This window comes from Athene noctua, chromosome 3 (genome assembly GCF_965140245.1).
Source record: "Athene noctua chromosome 3, bAthNoc1.hap1.1, whole genome shotgun sequence".
NCBI classification, from domain to species: Eukaryota; Metazoa; Chordata; class Aves; order Strigiformes; family Strigidae; genus Athene; species Athene noctua.
In genome coordinates this window covers 84,676,898-84,694,706 of record NC_134039.1, presented here as the reverse complement: position 1 = coordinate 84,694,706, position 17,809 = coordinate 84,676,898, and the positions used below count along the sequence as shown (strand labels likewise).

General features: G+C 39.3%; 1 protein-coding gene across 1 annotated transcript in view; it reads right to left on the bottom strand.

Moving 5' to 3' along the window:
* Positions 1-17,809, bottom strand: part of MKLN1 (muskelin 1) — a 99,140-nt gene that overhangs the window by 77,888 nt on the left and 3,443 nt on the right. The window contains exon 2 of the mRNA XM_074903532.1: positions 6,399-6,468. Coding sequence (XP_074759633.1) covers positions 6,399-6,468 — 70 coding nt within the window. The remainder of the gene's footprint in view (positions 1-6,398; positions 6,469-17,809) is intronic.

Sequence of the window (17,809 nt, the reverse complement as noted above, 5' to 3'; positions counted from 1 at the left end):
GAAACAAGCAGTACGAAACAGAGGAATGAGATAAAGTGCAAAATCACAATTACTCATCATGTTGGATTTTGTTACAAAACCCTGTGATCAAGGCTACAGTACAAGCAGATCAGCAAGGCGTTGTAGGACACCTCCCACTGCAGGCACTGCCGGTGGCCCTTTCCTCCAAGCAGCAGCACTGCCAAACCAGGCATGACGCAGTATTTTAAGTCTTTCAACATTGAGTATTTGCATGTATGTGGCTGCTTCCTACAGTTCCTGAGTAGAGACTAGTATTTCCCCATAAAGTGTCATGGGAATCACTGTGCTTGTGCTAAGAAGCTTCATCAGCAGGCCAATCGTACCCTAGAAATGTATCTTTTGGGTGAGAAGTAGAACAAATTTCCCCATCCATTTAGTTCTCAGTCTTTCTGTCGTGACCCTATAAAGCAATTAATTCTCAATCTAGAAGCAGCACTGACATTGTTCTAGAGAGCATTAGGATAAAGATCTGATCTTAACAGCTGGTTCCCACTACCTTTACAAAAAAAGTTTAGCTTAAAAGAAATACATATAGCAGTTACAGCTGATAACACAGACTGGATTGGTCTAACAGAATAAGGAAGATTTACTGCCACAGACCTTTCCAGTAAGTCCAAATTTTTCAGAATTAAAAAAAATAAACCACAATCAGCACTGCTAGGGTACAACAGAAGAATGCTTTGGTGCTTTTCCAGATTTTTTTTTTTTTTTTAAATGAAAAATTTCTAGTTTTGTGAAGCACACCATCCACCTAACTGTCAGAACCCACTGTTAGTTTAATTAGCAGCAAGCCATGCTTTCGTCTCAAAGCATTTCCTGAAATTCATTAAAAATAAAAGTTCTATACAGAAAATAGATTTTCTAAAGCAGAGAAAAGGGAGGAATGAGCAAAAACGATGGTCCTGTAATGAGCAAGGCAGGACTTGATACATGGCACAGCCTGCTGCCAAAATTCCCATGCAGAACAGACAGTGCACAACAACAGCTAACAACTCCTCCTACACCATCATATCTTCCCTGCAGATTTCTCCCGAAGCTGAAAAAGTGAAGCTAGCACTACCAGCATCAGCAACTGCAATTCTTAATCTTGCTGGAATCACAAGCCTAATGCTTGGGTCATGAAGACATACTTTCTCAAGTACCACACAAGATTTGCAGAAGCTTGGCACAAACGTCATCCTGCATTATTCAATTCTTACCCTAAATTAAGGGAGTGGAAACCAGGACTGCAGTTAAATCCTTTATCTTGGCATACATGCCTAGAAGGGAGCAAGGCATAGCAATTACTCCACACGGCTAGCAGCGATTTCTTAAACCTACAGATAGAGAAGGAACTGCAGCCCTCCTCCCTCCTTCCACACATCCCATCACCTGCTGAGTCAGGCAGACATTACAGAAAATGCAAACACGCAAGCTAAAAACACCACCTTTTTCTGAATTCATCTGCTGACTGATACGGAAACAGAACTCTGACAGGTTTGCTTTAAAGCCCGTGCCTGAATACCTGTACCTATGTGTGCATATTTATATTTAATACATATACACACACATATAGAAAAAGATAGGGAGATACACTTTTTCTTTTCACATACAAACATACACACTGCTGCCACTGTGGATACTACCTACAAATCTCACTGATGTTGAAAAAATGTATTGCCTCAAGAGCTGAAAACAGCTGGCTGCATGGATATTTTTGGACTGCTACCAGGATTTTAGATGTGTCAGACTATTCTCTGTAGCTTTGAAAGATGTAACAGAAGTGTATGTAAGATCAAGTGATTTATTCAACCTGGAGAGAACAATCTATGAGATTTCAGATAAATACATGTAGCAAGATATCTGACGCTTTCCCATCCCATTGCTATAAGCAAGATCAGTATGTTTACTGTCCAAGTATTCACGAAGTATTCCAAAAATCCAAATTATAAACTGAAGTGTTTCTTCATCAGAAGCATGGCACGCAGACGGTAATTGGTGTAACTGCACAAAAACCTCAGCCTAACCGTTAAGCTACAAAACATCAGAAGAGTAGAACTTCTGGTTTATGATTAAAGACATTTGTGAGTGAAGATGCACAGAGCGGAGTAAGTCATGTATGGCACATCAGCACCTCAACAGCGTGTTAAGGTCCACCCAAAAAAAGGCAAATCCAGCTCTGTCACACTGGGAGCCGCAACAAATTCCAAACTTTTTTGAAGCTCTGGTCTGTGCTACCATTTGATGACAACCATATGCATGCTTCTGCATCACACAACTGAGCGTAAATTTTACTAATGTACTTTAAATTAGTTCCTGATACAATCTACACAGCAGGATGGAAATCAAGAGAGGAAAACTGGTCTTCTCAAACACAAAACCAAAACCAATTGTTTGGACAGTGCCAACTAACTTGGTACATACGCTCTTTAACAGTTCAAAATTTACATCTCTACATCAAATACGATGGATCAGATTCCAAACTGCACTATACAAACTGCCTGTGCCATTAGAGTCACATTGTATTTTATTAATTTCTTTCTCTTTAACCATTTATGCTCAAGCTTTTTTTTTTTTTTTAGGGAGTAGAGAAAATTGTACTGCATGTGAAAATAAAAACACCAAACAACAGGGGCTGCCCTTGTCCACTGCACAAACCTACACATTGCTTTGCGTTTAAGCTTGTGGCTAAATAAAAAAATCTATCTTTTTGTTCTACACATCATTAATCAAGCCACTCAGGGGAATTAAATCTTCTTCCGCACACACTCTTCCAAGTCAGACCATCGCTGGAGCCATCAGGATGAGCATTTACAACAGGGCCATGGTCTTCAGCATTACCAGCCTTACTGCTTCACACTTCCTATGTAAGCCTAGAACTAGTTTAAAAATAGAACAATCAGCCCTCTTCTGCCTGAATAGGTTACTACATAACAGGTTTGTTATTGAATATATAATTTCTGGGTCATTCTATTTCAAGACTCAAGAAAGATATCTAGTTTAATAAACAGAAAAACAGCTGCCATATGTATTTCCTTTCTCTGGCATTCATTCATAACCAACTGGTGGCTTTCATGGCCACAAGAATTATTTAACTCTACCATACCCTTGAAGCTAGGAAAACCCTTTACTAAATATAGTCACGTGGCAGCATTTCAAGCGTCTAGACTTTCACTTTCTTTTCCTTTTTTTCAAAAAGGTTTAACACAGACTCCAGCACATCTACTGCAGAGCATGGATGTTCGCTGAGCTACTGAACACATTCTCAGATTTTTACCTACGTTCTTCTGATTCATGCTCATCCTGGCAAGAGGAATGCTCTGAAAGAAAAGGTGTCTGGAGAGGTTTTCTGTTTTCATCGACAAGGGAAGGGAATAATTCAATGTTTAGGGACTTGCTCATATTTTTACCTCTAAGTCAGCACAGCACCAGCACCTCAGCAAGGAATTCCTAAAGTCTTACATAAAGGTGAGACACTCTGATGAGACAAAGGCTAGAATTAGGGCTGCAGAGCTTATTAAAATATCTCATGGCATGTTCAAGTGAGCATGATTGACATCAGTCCTTGTGTTGTGTCTCAGCCCTAGTTTCAGCTAACAAAGCTGGAAACAAGGAAAGCTTTATTTCACCAAGTTTCAGTTCCCTTCCTGTCCTGGGCCATTATGGCCGCCCACACATTTTAACAAGTGCGTCACCACAGAAGCGACCAATTTTTCAATGAAATGATGCCAACACACAGGCCATAAAATGCCCTGTAACTTCATTTTCTGTAGTATACATGATGTTTATTCTGGGCATCAAAAGTCACGTATGTATATATATCTCATCATTTTTTGGAATACGAAGTACCCAACTTTTAACACAAAGCAACTGATTTCCCCCTAACTTCCCTCCTCGGCACACTTTTAATTCGGTCATCCACTATCTCAACTGAAGTTTTCCAAGCTAAAAATCCACCTTAAGAACTTCAGCCATCTACAAAACTGAGGAAGCAGAAAACCTGTGTAAGAGTTTTACCTGCATTAAAATGTGGCAGTCTTTCAACTGGCAAGGTGCAAGAACTAGCTATTTTGAGCAAAATGCAACCAAATCTGAAGTTCTTTTGTGAAGTATGAGACAACACAATTTGGAACTGTTTCGCTCTGTACACACAGAAATAACAAAAACTGCATTCTTTGAACACAGGCCTTTTCTGCAGATTTTCACTGCCCGTTTCGCTTTCCAGATAATTTTTCAAAGGAGAAGTTACACTGTAAAAAATGCTTTACATGAATAATTAAAAACTCGAGTTAGAAGCATGAGAATTAGCTAAAGTACATGTCACAGACGCTGCAAATATATCATCTCTCCCTCAGCACTCAGGATTGGGCTTGCTGAATGCATGAGCAACTACACAGCATTTTATATTCTCACTATTGGATACAGAGATACAAGAAAGAGGAATCCAGCAGGATGGCCTTTTCCACTTAGGCAGCCAGGTTTTCTGTTGGTTTTGTCTTTAAATAACGCAGAATAAAACTCAAGTACTGTCTTGCCAATGTCAGTTGCCACTGCAAAGACTAACTTTTTCCAAGCCTGATCTAAAGACCTCAAATCTGGATACCTCATATATCTCTAGATATCCACAAGACAAGTCAACTGAACGATATCTCTAGATATCTATGAGAGAGGTAGGTGTGTGTATATATATGTGATAATGTTAATTCATCTCTCTCCTATTAAAATGTTTGGTTTAAATTATCTGCTTAGCATGCAGGGCAGTGCCCAGTTCTCCAGGGTTGAATTCTGTAGTTCCACAACAGCATCTTCATTCAGGCCACAATCAATACACATTAAATTGTTGGAAGACATCTCTTTAACAAGCTCATGTGGTTTGTAGAGAAGTCTGCCAGCCTAACTATTCCCTGCTTAATCTACATGCCTGAATATAACTTGTATCGCACTTGTCAGCTTTAAGCACAGGTTGGGAATATTCTAAAGCATCCAGTTACAAGAGATGCGTTCCCATGCCAGAATCAGGTTTTTAAAAGCACAAAATATTCAGGGCGGCTCAGAAAATGATAAGAGCAACTTTCAGCAACAGCTCGGAGCACCTCAGGTGAAAAATATCATCCAAAGCTACACCACAAGCCAACCCTGCCTTGGGAACAACATAGTCATAAAGAGAAACATGTGCTTCCCACATGAAAGGAGTTAAAGGATGGCACAGACTGGGATACAATACATGCTCAATACCCACTACCCTGCAATCAATAGTTCCTAGACAGACTATAACTGCTTCAGACTAGGGGTTAAATTCCTGTGCTGTTCATCAAAATACATATATGTAAAAAAAAAAAATATCAAAAGAGCAATAAATGCACAGAGGCATCAAAAGGACCAAGATTAGTTTCCATAAGCAGGTTTACAAAACATGTTAATGGAATAAACAGGGTAGTTTTCCCTCTCATCCTAAAAAACTCCCCCACAACAGTATAGAACACTAACATGAAAATTAAGATGAAAGCTTTTCAGCTGGACGAGATGACCTGCTCCTATAGGGAGCCACCAGTCTAGACTATAGATTTTTAACACACTACCAAAGCAAAGTATTAAAATTTACCTAGACAAAAATTCTGTGAGACTTAACTCATGAGGAAGACTTGGATTAAATAAGTAGATAAGCAGAAGAACTTTCATGGGAGAGACAACTGTGCAACGCTGCTATGCATCGCTGTTTTAAACAAAAGAATTTAAAACAACCAGCATAGGAGATATAGAAGCTGATCAAACAGTACCGGAGTAATAAGGTATAGATCCAGCATAAAGAGAAGGATAACACATTTATTGGAGGAAAAAAAATATAAGTAAAAGGATAAGCATTTTTTTTCTGGATAATCTAACAATCTAATTAATAGGGAAAAAGCAAATTAGATGCTAAAATCAATACAAATCTTATTTTAATAAGCTGCTTAACCAGCAGAAGAGGTGACATTCATGTCTCTTTACAGAGTCTACATTTCTAAATGCTCTATTAGGGGAAACAAATACAAGCTCCTTAGATCTAGGACTCAAGGCCAGCAATCTACAACAGTTTCCAGTAGTGCTGACAAAGGGAGACCTGCATGCCTCATTAGCAGCTTAATCTAACCATAAGGTTAGATTATTTCCAGCATGACCGTGATTGTCAAGGATGAAACGTGAAACTTCCCCCACAAAAAAAGCATTTCTTGAAAGAGCACAAATAAATTGCTGGAAATGTAAACACCTAACGTACCAATAACCTGCATTTTACTGAGAGAAGGTAGCCTATAAATGCTGACAATATAAATAGTAGCAGCCTACATTTAAAATAAAAACTCCAGCATACGTTAAGTTGTACAACACAGCTATACAGTTGCAGGGGTTCAGATGCTTACCTGGGGAGGATAATTGCTTTCTGAAGACCATCTTGAGGACTGATCATTGGGCTTATCCACCAAGATATTCCTAAAAGTGAGAAGCCAGATGTAATTTAAGTCACAGCCACATTCTATTTCACATTTCCAATAAGATCTGTCATACATGCAGATCGGTAACACTCTCATGCAACTACCTACATCACTAAACAGAGACTCAGGTTCTCCCCCTCTTTTATTAAAAATTTTCTACATTGCTATTTTACGGGACCCATCAATATATGCCTCCGAGCCTTGTGGTTGTGAAATGGAGCTCCAAGTTGCGAAATAAAAAAAAAATTCAAATTGTGAAATAAATGTAAACCAGATGAATTTACGTAGGCCCAAGTCCGCAATGAAGTGGAAAAAAGTCTCTCATTCACCTCAACGGGGTAAGAACTTTTCAATAAGGTTAAAATGATGAGCAGTAAAACAGTTAGCAAGCCAAAAAACTGTCCTTCACTAGACAGGCGATACCAGAATGGAGAGAGCGAGCTGCTAACCTACTTAAGCTTTCTTGGAGTACGGAAGATGACCGTCTAACTCATGCCAAATTTTAGCAAGTATTTTTCATACAAGCTGCAAGCCTAGACCAACACACCAGAAAGCACAAGTTTACAACTCTTCAACCAGCAAAATTACCTTCAAGTTGCTTTCTTACAGTTTGGAATAGCACAGCATGCAGTTAATTAACAGAAATTCAGCATAGGTTTTTGGCTAAAATGAAAGAGATTTGTCATGGCAGTCATATGAGGAATCTGCCTTCCACTCTCCTATACCATGTGGTAAAACTCACCTCCCAGATTAAACTGAAAACTAAAAATAAAAATCCCTAGAATATATATAATTATTGGTGAGGTAACGATGCACCACCTTGTGGACAGGGCTTACGAGCTCTACCACATCCAACAAATGAACTTGCCAGCTCATAAAACTTATGTAAAAAGAAGGAAGCAGTCATCAAAAGGCTTATGCCATCTCCATCTGCTGTGTAGGAGGAAAAGGACACGAGCATCTGGATTACTACAAAGGACCGGAGGAACGAGCGCTCATATAAAAGCTCAGAAGGGAAAGAGGTTAAGTCAGAGGTTGAGCATTAACAGACAGAGAAATTAGCTTGCTCCTTCCACATTGGGCAGAACAAAATCACCACACTAGCAACGGTATCCAAGCAGTCCCGCATCATGGCAAGGGAGACAGCGAGGAGCTAGACCAGGGTGGCCCCTTAAAATATACATTTTAGAGAGCTGGCCTCGAGGCTGTCTGTCTGCAGGCTTTACATGAGACATGTCATGATTTTTACACAGCATAGGAACAAAACTCAGGTACCCTTTCACTAGCTTCCACCGTAGCACGGCATTTATTAACACAGCAATGGCAGCGCCGGCCCAGGCCTGCAGCCGGTTTATTCACACATCCCCAACGGGAAAAACACGTTGGAACAGCACACAGACAGGCGTTACCCTCCTGCTCCAACCCCATCAAAATAGGAAACGTCATGCATTGGTCTGCATAATTAAACATCCAACTAATACATCTACTTTGCAGCACGAAGAGGCTCAAGTCCAAGAGAAAACCTAGCCCATGTCTTTAATTACAACATAGACAAAACGAGCCAGCCAAAGGGGAGACTTGGGGAACCGATGAGACAGATTTCTAATAAAAGTTGCCAGTCTCAAAGCCAAGTCACCACTAGAAACGAAAACACACTTGTTTTGAAAAGAATCATACCTGCAGTCTCCTATACCATGCCACAGACAAAGCAAAAGGATCTTTATGAATTTCTTAATACCTTTTAATATCTGAAGAGAGAAAAAACATCTAATCTTAAACAAGATACGTATCTTATACTACATACTTAAGGGAGACTAAGGCAGATAAAACCAGATAACACTGTACAGCTTTCCTCCTTTGTGAAACTTTATCGCAGCGTGCAAGACAATTTACCCTACAGAATAAATTTTATTTACGATGTTACTACATTTGTTTAAACATTAGACGATAATCCCTTCATACGTTGAGCAACATTTGCAGGGATTGGCACTGTGACATGGTCAGATAATGCCCTGCTGGAAAGAGGCATTTTGTACCTGGGACAGATCCCAAAGATCATATTTTTAGAAGTAGATTTGTTTGCTTCTCCAGGTCAAAGATCAGTTTGCCAGAACCAAAGACGAACTCAATCAGTACAGCTAGAGAAGATTAAAATCCTTCTGCTGAGACAGAGGAAAGGGGTGGGCAGCTCACACAAAATTAAGGCTAAAAAGAAATGTAAAAGAGAAGGTAACAGTGTCCATATAGTTATAAATATCTTTACAAATACATGGGTTGTTAATTTATTAAGATTAAACAAACACTGAAGACAGAAGTACATACGTACAAAGTCAATTTACCACAATGATTTAGGAAAATTTATGAGCTCAAAAGCTTGGAGGAATTCACGCATTCCAACAGTCACGAGACAGTAAGAAGCAAAGAAATGCCTAACCTAGTGACAGATGCCTCTTTCCAAATAAAACCCTTTTACTGGACATCACACCACTCTCACACAGTACCTGGAGGCAGGCTTTTCAGATAGGATACCTAGACTAAAACCTCTGAGAAACTCTAGAGGTGAAAATACCATTAACTTGATGATTTTCCATGTAATTCTCACACGGCATTAAAAAAAGTATTTGCGGGCCCTTGAGCTACCACAAGTACCAAATAGTTTTACGCAAGCTTCTCCTGTGAAAAAAAAAAAGCAACCCATTAAATGTGGTTTGAGATAACTCATAATCATAAACTGTAGATACAAGATCTAGTCTAGCATAAATCTACACCAGTGCCAAGAGGGACCATTCCACCCACTCATGCCTGATCCTCCCCCTCCCTACACCAGCAGCTATAATAAAGATTAGCATAAATAACTTATTTAGGCAGATCAGTTCTCCTATTCAGCTTACTACTAATGCCAGCACAAAAGGAGAAAACAAGATGAGCAGCTGGATCCGGACTAGGGGTTCATACTCGAGTGAACTCCCAATGCCACTCTCCCACTGACAAGTAACTACTAAAAAAAAAAAATTGGATGTCACGGTACCTCTGCTACTTTGTGGGCAATCCTACCCCACACTAAATGCTAAGCAGAAGGAGCTATTTGCACCACAAACATGTCCAGAGGCGGTACTGGTGCACCTTAAATTCATAAAGCAGCTTCCTTCGTGGCTACTAGCATCTCGGCTTTTATTGTAAGCCTTCCCATCACTAAATAAGAGAAGTGGATCGTTCTGGCTGCTTTGCGTAGAGAGTCCTCTTGGCAGAACACAGTGGAAGTTTCTTTTTATTACCCATGCAGACACTGGTCTTGCAACCGCTGGAAGTAAATAATTTTTCCTTTTACCAACCCAGAAACCGTCATATCCGTTGTACCAACTGCTGGCTGATCTCAGCTGGAATTAGAGATGTCACCACGCTTGGTATTACCAGAGGACTTCTCTGTGTAAAAAGCTCCGTGGTTTCAAGCATGATGATCACTAAGGGAGAGTTTCCTTTCCTTTGGCGGGGGGGAGGGAGAAATAAGATGACTTTGCAGAATATACTGCAAATTAGGTTTAAGGCTGCTATAATTTGCATCTAACCTAAATATTTTCATGAGGCTGCTATTAAAGGAACCCATGACTTTAGGAACGAGTCCTTCAGAATAAACAAATCCAAAACACTAGCTTTGCTTGGCACATTCAGATTGCTCTTCAGAGAGCAGCTGTGCAGAAAAGGGCACACGCGTCTCCAAGAGGACTTGGAACTCAGATGCTGCTCTTCTAGAAAACTGCCGAGGTACCACGCCATTACACCGCAAAAAGCATTTGGAGTGCTACGAAAACACAGTCTGACTGAAAAACAGACAAAGCTCCTTCTTCAGCGTTGTCCGTATGACAACTTTTTTTTTCTTTTTTTTTTCCTACAGCCATCCCAAAACAGAATAGGCAAGAATACAGCCACTAGAATACACGGGCTGAAATTTCCACGAAGTCCACTTCACAGACAACTGTAAGACGTGGTGGGCCAACTATTACAAACCTGTGGAACCATCACGCCAGCCAGTACAAACCATCAACAGAGATACTCTTGCCCAGCCTAGACACTGGAATGTACACACAGAGTTAACCAAGAAAAACAGACAAAAAAAAAAAAAAAAAAACAAAAAAAACACCACCAAAAAACCCTATTCCATGGATCTGGAAAGAACTAGCGAAGTTTTTCTCCTGTAACTCCCAGAAACTCAGTGCAGCTAATGCTGGTTTCAAACTGTCTGGCTGCAATGTTTAGAAAGTTACAGGTACCTATGGCTCTCCCCTAAAGCAGCTAAAAAAAAAAAAAAAAAAAAAGAACAAGCTTTTTAGGTTTTGTTATAAAGTGTCTATCTTTTTCTATTGGAAAAGTTCTCTGCTTAAAATGGCATAAGGATGTGAAGACATGACAATGTCCTGGTTGAAACACATTAAAACATGCACAATTATTATGCGGTATGCAGATACCTTCAGGAAACAAAATTTTTTTGGATTTGGGTGTTATTTTTTGGTTTTACGTTTTTTAAAACACAGGACTTGTTAACCTCACTGCTATAAAGTACAGGAGGGACCTCCTGCATGGTAAAACCAAGTTTGAGTTAAACACGTACACAAATGTGCTATTTTAAATACTATACTGTCAGAAAATTTGCCAACTTACTGCTCAAATATGTTTCCATCTGCTCAGCAGCAGCTTCACACAAACATCCAGTACATTATAAATTTAATTCTATCAGAAGTAAAATAGCTAAGCAAGTACAGCATACAAAAATAAACTGTTGAATTTAGAAATCAGCTTACAGAAATATACTTATCAGATCAGAGCTGACTATACTGGACAACAAAACAGGTATCGCTTAGCTGCGGCCTAAAAATAGTTCCATTAAAATCAGTTTCTCAATTATCTCTTTCGGTGGGCAATTTACTTTTTTTTTTTTTTTTTTGAAGCTGCCTCTCATTACTGCCAGTCCAATGATACACAAAGGCCTTTACTAAAAAAAAAACCTGCTCCTTAAACACGAAATGACACTGTTGCAGACATTTCCAGTAACACACATGACAAAGTACTCCTCCTCACTTGCCCCATCTAGTTAAGATTTCTTTAAACAAGGTATTTTTGATTCATCAGTGCTTTCTTCTGACATGCCAGGAATTAAATGTTACTAATAGTGACAAAAACTGCAGCAGCATAGTGAATTCCCAGGAAGTTATCAGACTCTGGTAAATAACTTCTATTCCAGTGACACTCAACAACTCTAAATCACGGATTAAACTTTTGACTGTATCGCAGCACTGAGCAACCCAAATCCTTAGCGGCAAGAGCTCCCGGCTCCAGGCTGGTAATATCAGTATTAGCACAGCAGAAAAACAAATTGTAGAAAAAAATAAAGTCAGGTGTATTCACGTATGTTGGCAACCACAGTAACTTCACAGATCACATATGATTACCAGCCTAAATGTCCCAATGTTTGGGAATTTTACTTTAAACTTAACTGTTAAGTGACCTTTAAACTTAAAAAATTATCAAGGTTTGTTCTCCCCTCACGCTAGCTTTGGTTTAAAATTTAAGAACTGTTAGATCACTGAAACAACATTTTCTATGAACTTGAAGTCTATCTACTTTTTTTGAAAAGGAAATAACTTAAAATACTGATGAAATCAGCAATTATAAAGACTGCTTCACCTGATCACCTTAGTGAACTGATATTAGTGAACATAAGATTACCTGGAACCTTTTGCCTATTTCTTTTCATACTCAGTGCTCATTTCTACATGTCCAGGCTACAAGATATTTGAAATCCAGCCTTTTAACTGATCCACAAAGCACTAACTCCAACAACATGGCAGGCACGTAACCTAGTTTATGTGAGGTTCCAGAAGGTTCCCTGAGCAGAAATCAATCCCTGGCTTGATAAAAAGACCAAGAATAGGATGAATTCTACCCTTCGATATTCAAGTAAAAAAAAAAAAAAAAAATATTGGATTCTTCAGCTCGCTGGATTTGTAACCAATAAATAAAATAGTAAAATTTTCCAGAGTTTAAGACATCACCAGCCACAGCCACTTTATAACAAAGTTTAGTTCTCATTTAAAAAAAAAAAAAAATTCACTTCATGGTGGGAAAATAGTTTAGACAGTGTGTGAACATGGGGATTTGTACTGCGAGCAATCACCAGAAAATACACAACGTAGACTTCCTAAATCTTCCACAGCCCTGGTGGCGTAGCACACCTCAGTACTGCACTGCTCTCACTTCTCATTTCCAAAAGCATTTCCTCGTGAAGGGACAGACCCTCTACAAGAAGACCAGAGGAAAGCAATGTCTAGCACACATCTAAGTCAGTCCCCTGCGCCCTATTTTGGAAGCATCACAAACTTGAAATTTCACAAAGGCCAGGGAGTAGATTTAGGTCCCCCATAATTTCACAGCACTGTGACAATGCTCTTACATGCCGTGATATTAGTAATATTTCCACTCAACAAGGAATCCATAAAAACAGACTAAGCGATCACATACGATATAAATTCTTAATGTAAGCCATAAACACATCTTTAATATTCATCACTACTGTAACTACACACTTAGTAAAATGTTCACCCAAAAAACTGATGCTTGTAAAAGAATTCAAAGCAGACTACGTTCAATAAAACAGACCGAAACCCCCTTATGCCCAAACTAACACCAGGTATGGAGCTTTTTCACCAAAACTCTCCAGAAAATGCTTCCTGGTTCCAGGAGGGACCATCTTCACTTTATTAGCTTTCCTTTCAAAACTAAAGTTCTCTCACTGTAACTCTGCTCAGGCAATCCAGAAGACAAAATATTGACCTGGGAAAATAAAGACATATCAGCCTGTCGTGAAGTACTAGTTATTTGGGGAATTATGTTACAAGTCAGAAACATTTGCCCCTAGAGCTACATTATGGAATAATTCCTTATTTTGGGGCAACATAAATAACTCATGCTAAAGGGTACACCAGTTCCCAAGCCAACATTACTTAGATATCTGGCAGTTTCCAAACCCTGTATCAGAAAGTGGGTTTTTTAGGAGACAAAATGCAAAAGTTCACAATAGCACACCCTCGTGAAAGAGCAGCGTGGGAACCCATTCAGTAATTCCTCACCACAGGTCAATTTACCTAATCCACATTTTCTCCTTCCATTTGTTAAGAGCACCTCCTTACTAATAGAATTTTCAAATGTACAATAGGCTAGCAAATTAGTATTTAAATATTTAGTATTTAAATATTTAAATATTTATCTTCAGATCCAAATGTTGCTTAAAGTATGTACCTACAGAAAAGCATTCAAGAAAAATACTGGCAGTGTCCCCTAAGCAGAATTTCAGTGTTTTTCAGGCACCACACTGGAGGTTGAGAGTGACATTATGAACCCAGCAGCCAATCTGGGGAGAAAAGGCAGAGAGGACTGAGGAAAACACCACCAAGTTCAAAATGACCAGGGCACAATTTTTCTCCATTATCGAGATCATGTCATTTTCCAGGAACTGCAGAACACACCAGCAGAGGAGGAGCAAGCACTATTAACCAGTTTGCTTTTGCAGTTTAAATTCAGACATGCAGGCTGCTACCCTCAACTTAAATAGATGGTTGTGCTCCTTGACTTAAATTGATCCAGGAAATAATTTCTCAAAGATTATGCATACTGAGTTTCAAGTAATGACTGAAATAGCAACTACCTAAGGTTACAAACCACTCTACATCTTCAGCACTCCCTCCTCCCCTTCCAGTAACTAGTATATTATTAAATTCAGACCCAGCAGAACTCACAGTCCACTGTTCCTACAAAATTCAACAGGCTGTAGTCAAAAAAGTAAAACTCACTTGGGTTTAGAAGTTTATATTAACATGTAGTTAAAGACAGTCAAACACTGGCTTGTTTCGGAAATTTGGAACACGTTGACCTCTGGATATCTGACTGAATCAACGCTGCACACACCACTCAACCTCAACAGGAAAATCAGGAACACATCATAAAAATCAATGGTGGCGACAAACCTAACTGTGCATTCTAACAGCGATCTGCTAAAAAGATGATGAATGTGCAGAATAAGAAACTATGTTCTCTGCCATTAAAAAAATCAAACGGACTGTACATGCTGTCTGAGCAATAACAACAGCTAACCCAAGGAAAACGTGCTGCGTTTGAAATAGCGTTGAAGTCTTTAAGCAAGTAATTAGTAATCAGGAGCTAGAAAACCTTTATTAAGCTTGCAGGATATAAAGCCACATACAGAACAAATGATCCATAATCTAATGATGTTAACACATCCTATGAAAATTTTACATTCTTAATGTTCCCCAAAAAATGCCATCCCAGAAAAAGTTGAACATCGGAGTAATACAGGTTCTGCCAGGTTAGTCACACCAGGGAACCAGAACAATTAGCATTTTGCCTTCACCCTTCTGCCAGTGAATAAAACTCTGTCTAATCTCTTAAATAATAGCTATATTTTAACTGGAGCTTAAAGACATTTCTTCTCATACTAAAGCATTTATGCTTTTACCTGGGAAGCAAGAGCTATCACATTTCTGATGCCAATACCGTAAGGAATGAACAACTTCATAATTTTGTGATTGTTTTCACTCCCTCTACCTCTCTGACCTTTTTCTTTCTCACCACTTCACCTTATCAGACACTAGAGAAGCACCTACTAGTTATGTATTCAATCTGTAGATAACCATTTTCTACAGAAATATTTTGCTTTTTAAGTACCAAATTTCAGCTTTCAGAGAAAAATCCTAAACTAGAGAAGTGATGTAAACTAGGGGGAAAGTGTCTGTCAGACTGTCAGAACATGAGATCATTTAGAAGCATCCAGAAAATCCACACAAACAAGGGGGGGGGGGGGGGGGGGGGGGGGGGGAAATTTCCACTGGACACTGAAAAGGACAAAAAGCAGAACCAAGACCATTTCTATGCGCAGGGTTCACCAGAGGGGAACAGTCTGTCAGTGCACTTCATTAGCCAATGTTTGCATTCCCAGCTCATTTTAGTAAATGTTAAAAGTATTGATCAATATTGCAGACATCACAAGCACGTAATTACAGATAGCCAGCAGGTGTGCTGGTTCATCCGCCCCTACCGACACGCAAAGCAGCTAGAACAAGGAAAGTGAACTGCCTACATGAAAATACTCAAGTAAAACTAAATGCTGACAACTTAAGATGAAAAAATTTATATGCGAGAAAAAAAAAAAACAACTCACTGTTCTAAAACTAGAATGGAAGTCATCACTGCTATGCAACTGAAGTTATTTAAGAAACCGTGAACAGCAGCAGTATCATTAAGACTCCATGGCAGGGGAGGTGGAACTAGATGATCTTTAAGGTCTCTTCCAAACCGAACTATGACTCTGTGATATTCTATGATTCTAGCATATGGATGATAAGACAGTTTACCCTGACAGAAAAGCTCGAAAGCACACTTAGCTAGTCCAGCGTTTTGGTCTGGTTTAGATAGCTTTAAACTGCTGAGACCTCAACAGAAGGTATCTTCACCTCATCAAGGAAACGGAGCTTGCTATCAGAAAACAGAACAAACCTTTTCATTAGTCATGACTGAGCTCAACTAGAACAGGAGATTCTTTAAGACCTGGATGCATCAGTAACAGGATTTATGAACCTATAAGGTACAGATCTGAATCATCAGTTTCACATGGTAGGAGAAGAAACTGAGAAAAACATTTCACTAGCCACAAACGCATTTTTTTTTCCTGTTACAGAAACCTCAGAGAACACGGTAGCTGGAATTAGGCTTATTTTCCAGTTTGTCCAGTTTGTTGGGGTTTTTTTAAATCCTTACGGACTTTACCCCAAAAAGTTTGTTACACATGTTCTCAGCGCCTTCTTACTAATGCTTTGTAATACCTTAGATTTAAAAACACGGGAGAGTACACCTTTGTTTCAGAGTAAACACAGTGCAGCAGCAGATGTTTGGTTAGACCAGGCAGGAACTTACTGTCACATCCTCTTAACTAAAAAGCAAAAAAAAAATTTGCATTCTCACTTCTGAAGCCTACGAGTCACTCATACTTTACTATCAAAATATCTTTCACTGAGTTTACTTCCCCTTGTTTGATGGAAATGCAGAAAACCAGCAAAAACACACAATTATTTTAAGTGTATTGTAAAAACTCAGGTGGATTTTTCTCTGTTCCAGTATGCTTTCTAGAAAAGAGACAACGTTCCAGCCTTCAGCATCTGATATAATACCACACAAGGTGTCAAACTGGAAAAGACTGGAATTAGCAGAATAACTGAAGTCCACCGTGAGATAGATGAAAATGTGTTGCAATGACAAAGTGACTACCAATGAGGAGGTTGCTAATGGCATTCAGTTATCAGCTAAGAAACCAATCTTTATATTCTTCTACCTATTCTATTTTATATTCTTAATAACAACCTTAACACAAGAAATAACTGAACAAAATACCAATAAAAAAACCTGAAGTCAGATCTAAGAAACGTACTGATCTTCTTCTACAGAGATACCCTACAGGAAAACCTGAGCGACTCTGAAGATCTGAGCAATAGAAATGGGATGAAACTTCCTCAAAAGGTACATGACTAGCATAACAGAGTTAAAAGCTCTTGTTAGTCTCTGAAGCCGGATTTCAGCCATATAAAACAGTGACAGAAGGACCCGAGTGAAACAACCATCTACAAGATACCATCAGTCACGAGTCTGACGCAATCACTAGAAACCATGGTCCTAGGATACAGTAATTTAGCGTGTGATTTGGCAATAGAAAAGGGTACACGACTGCCATCACACAGAGGGACATACTTCACCTCGTAGTCACCTCAGCAGGCAGTTTAAACAGAAGCAGGTACAAAAACAGGCCATTAGAAAATAAAATCAGGATAGCAAGTGCTTCCCTCAGAATGCAGAACCATAACTTTTGGTTTTCTTCCTTACCAACCCAATCAAGTTTGAACAAGGGTTACAATACGTTCTATAAATTGTGTATTCCCTCCTTGTCCAAACCAGGAGTGACTGAGCTCATAACTTTCTGCAGAAGGCCAGAGGAGAGAAGGGAATAAAGTCCAGCTCTCTTTCTCAGCATATGTCAAAAGAGAGCATTACTCCTTTGTGTAGCTCATGTGAAGTGACTGGGGGGAAAGGAAGGGGAAATCCCTTGTGAGACATCAGGGAGCAGCGTCCCATGGTTCCAATCCTTTGGGGAAGAACCTCAGAGAGGCAAGGAAGGGATCCGATGGAGGAATCTCAGGCAACGTGCTGGGTTGAACATTTTCCAAGTTGGACAAGCTGAAGCCTCTCAATGCCCCGCTGCCTCTGTACAGGCAGAGCGTCTCAGA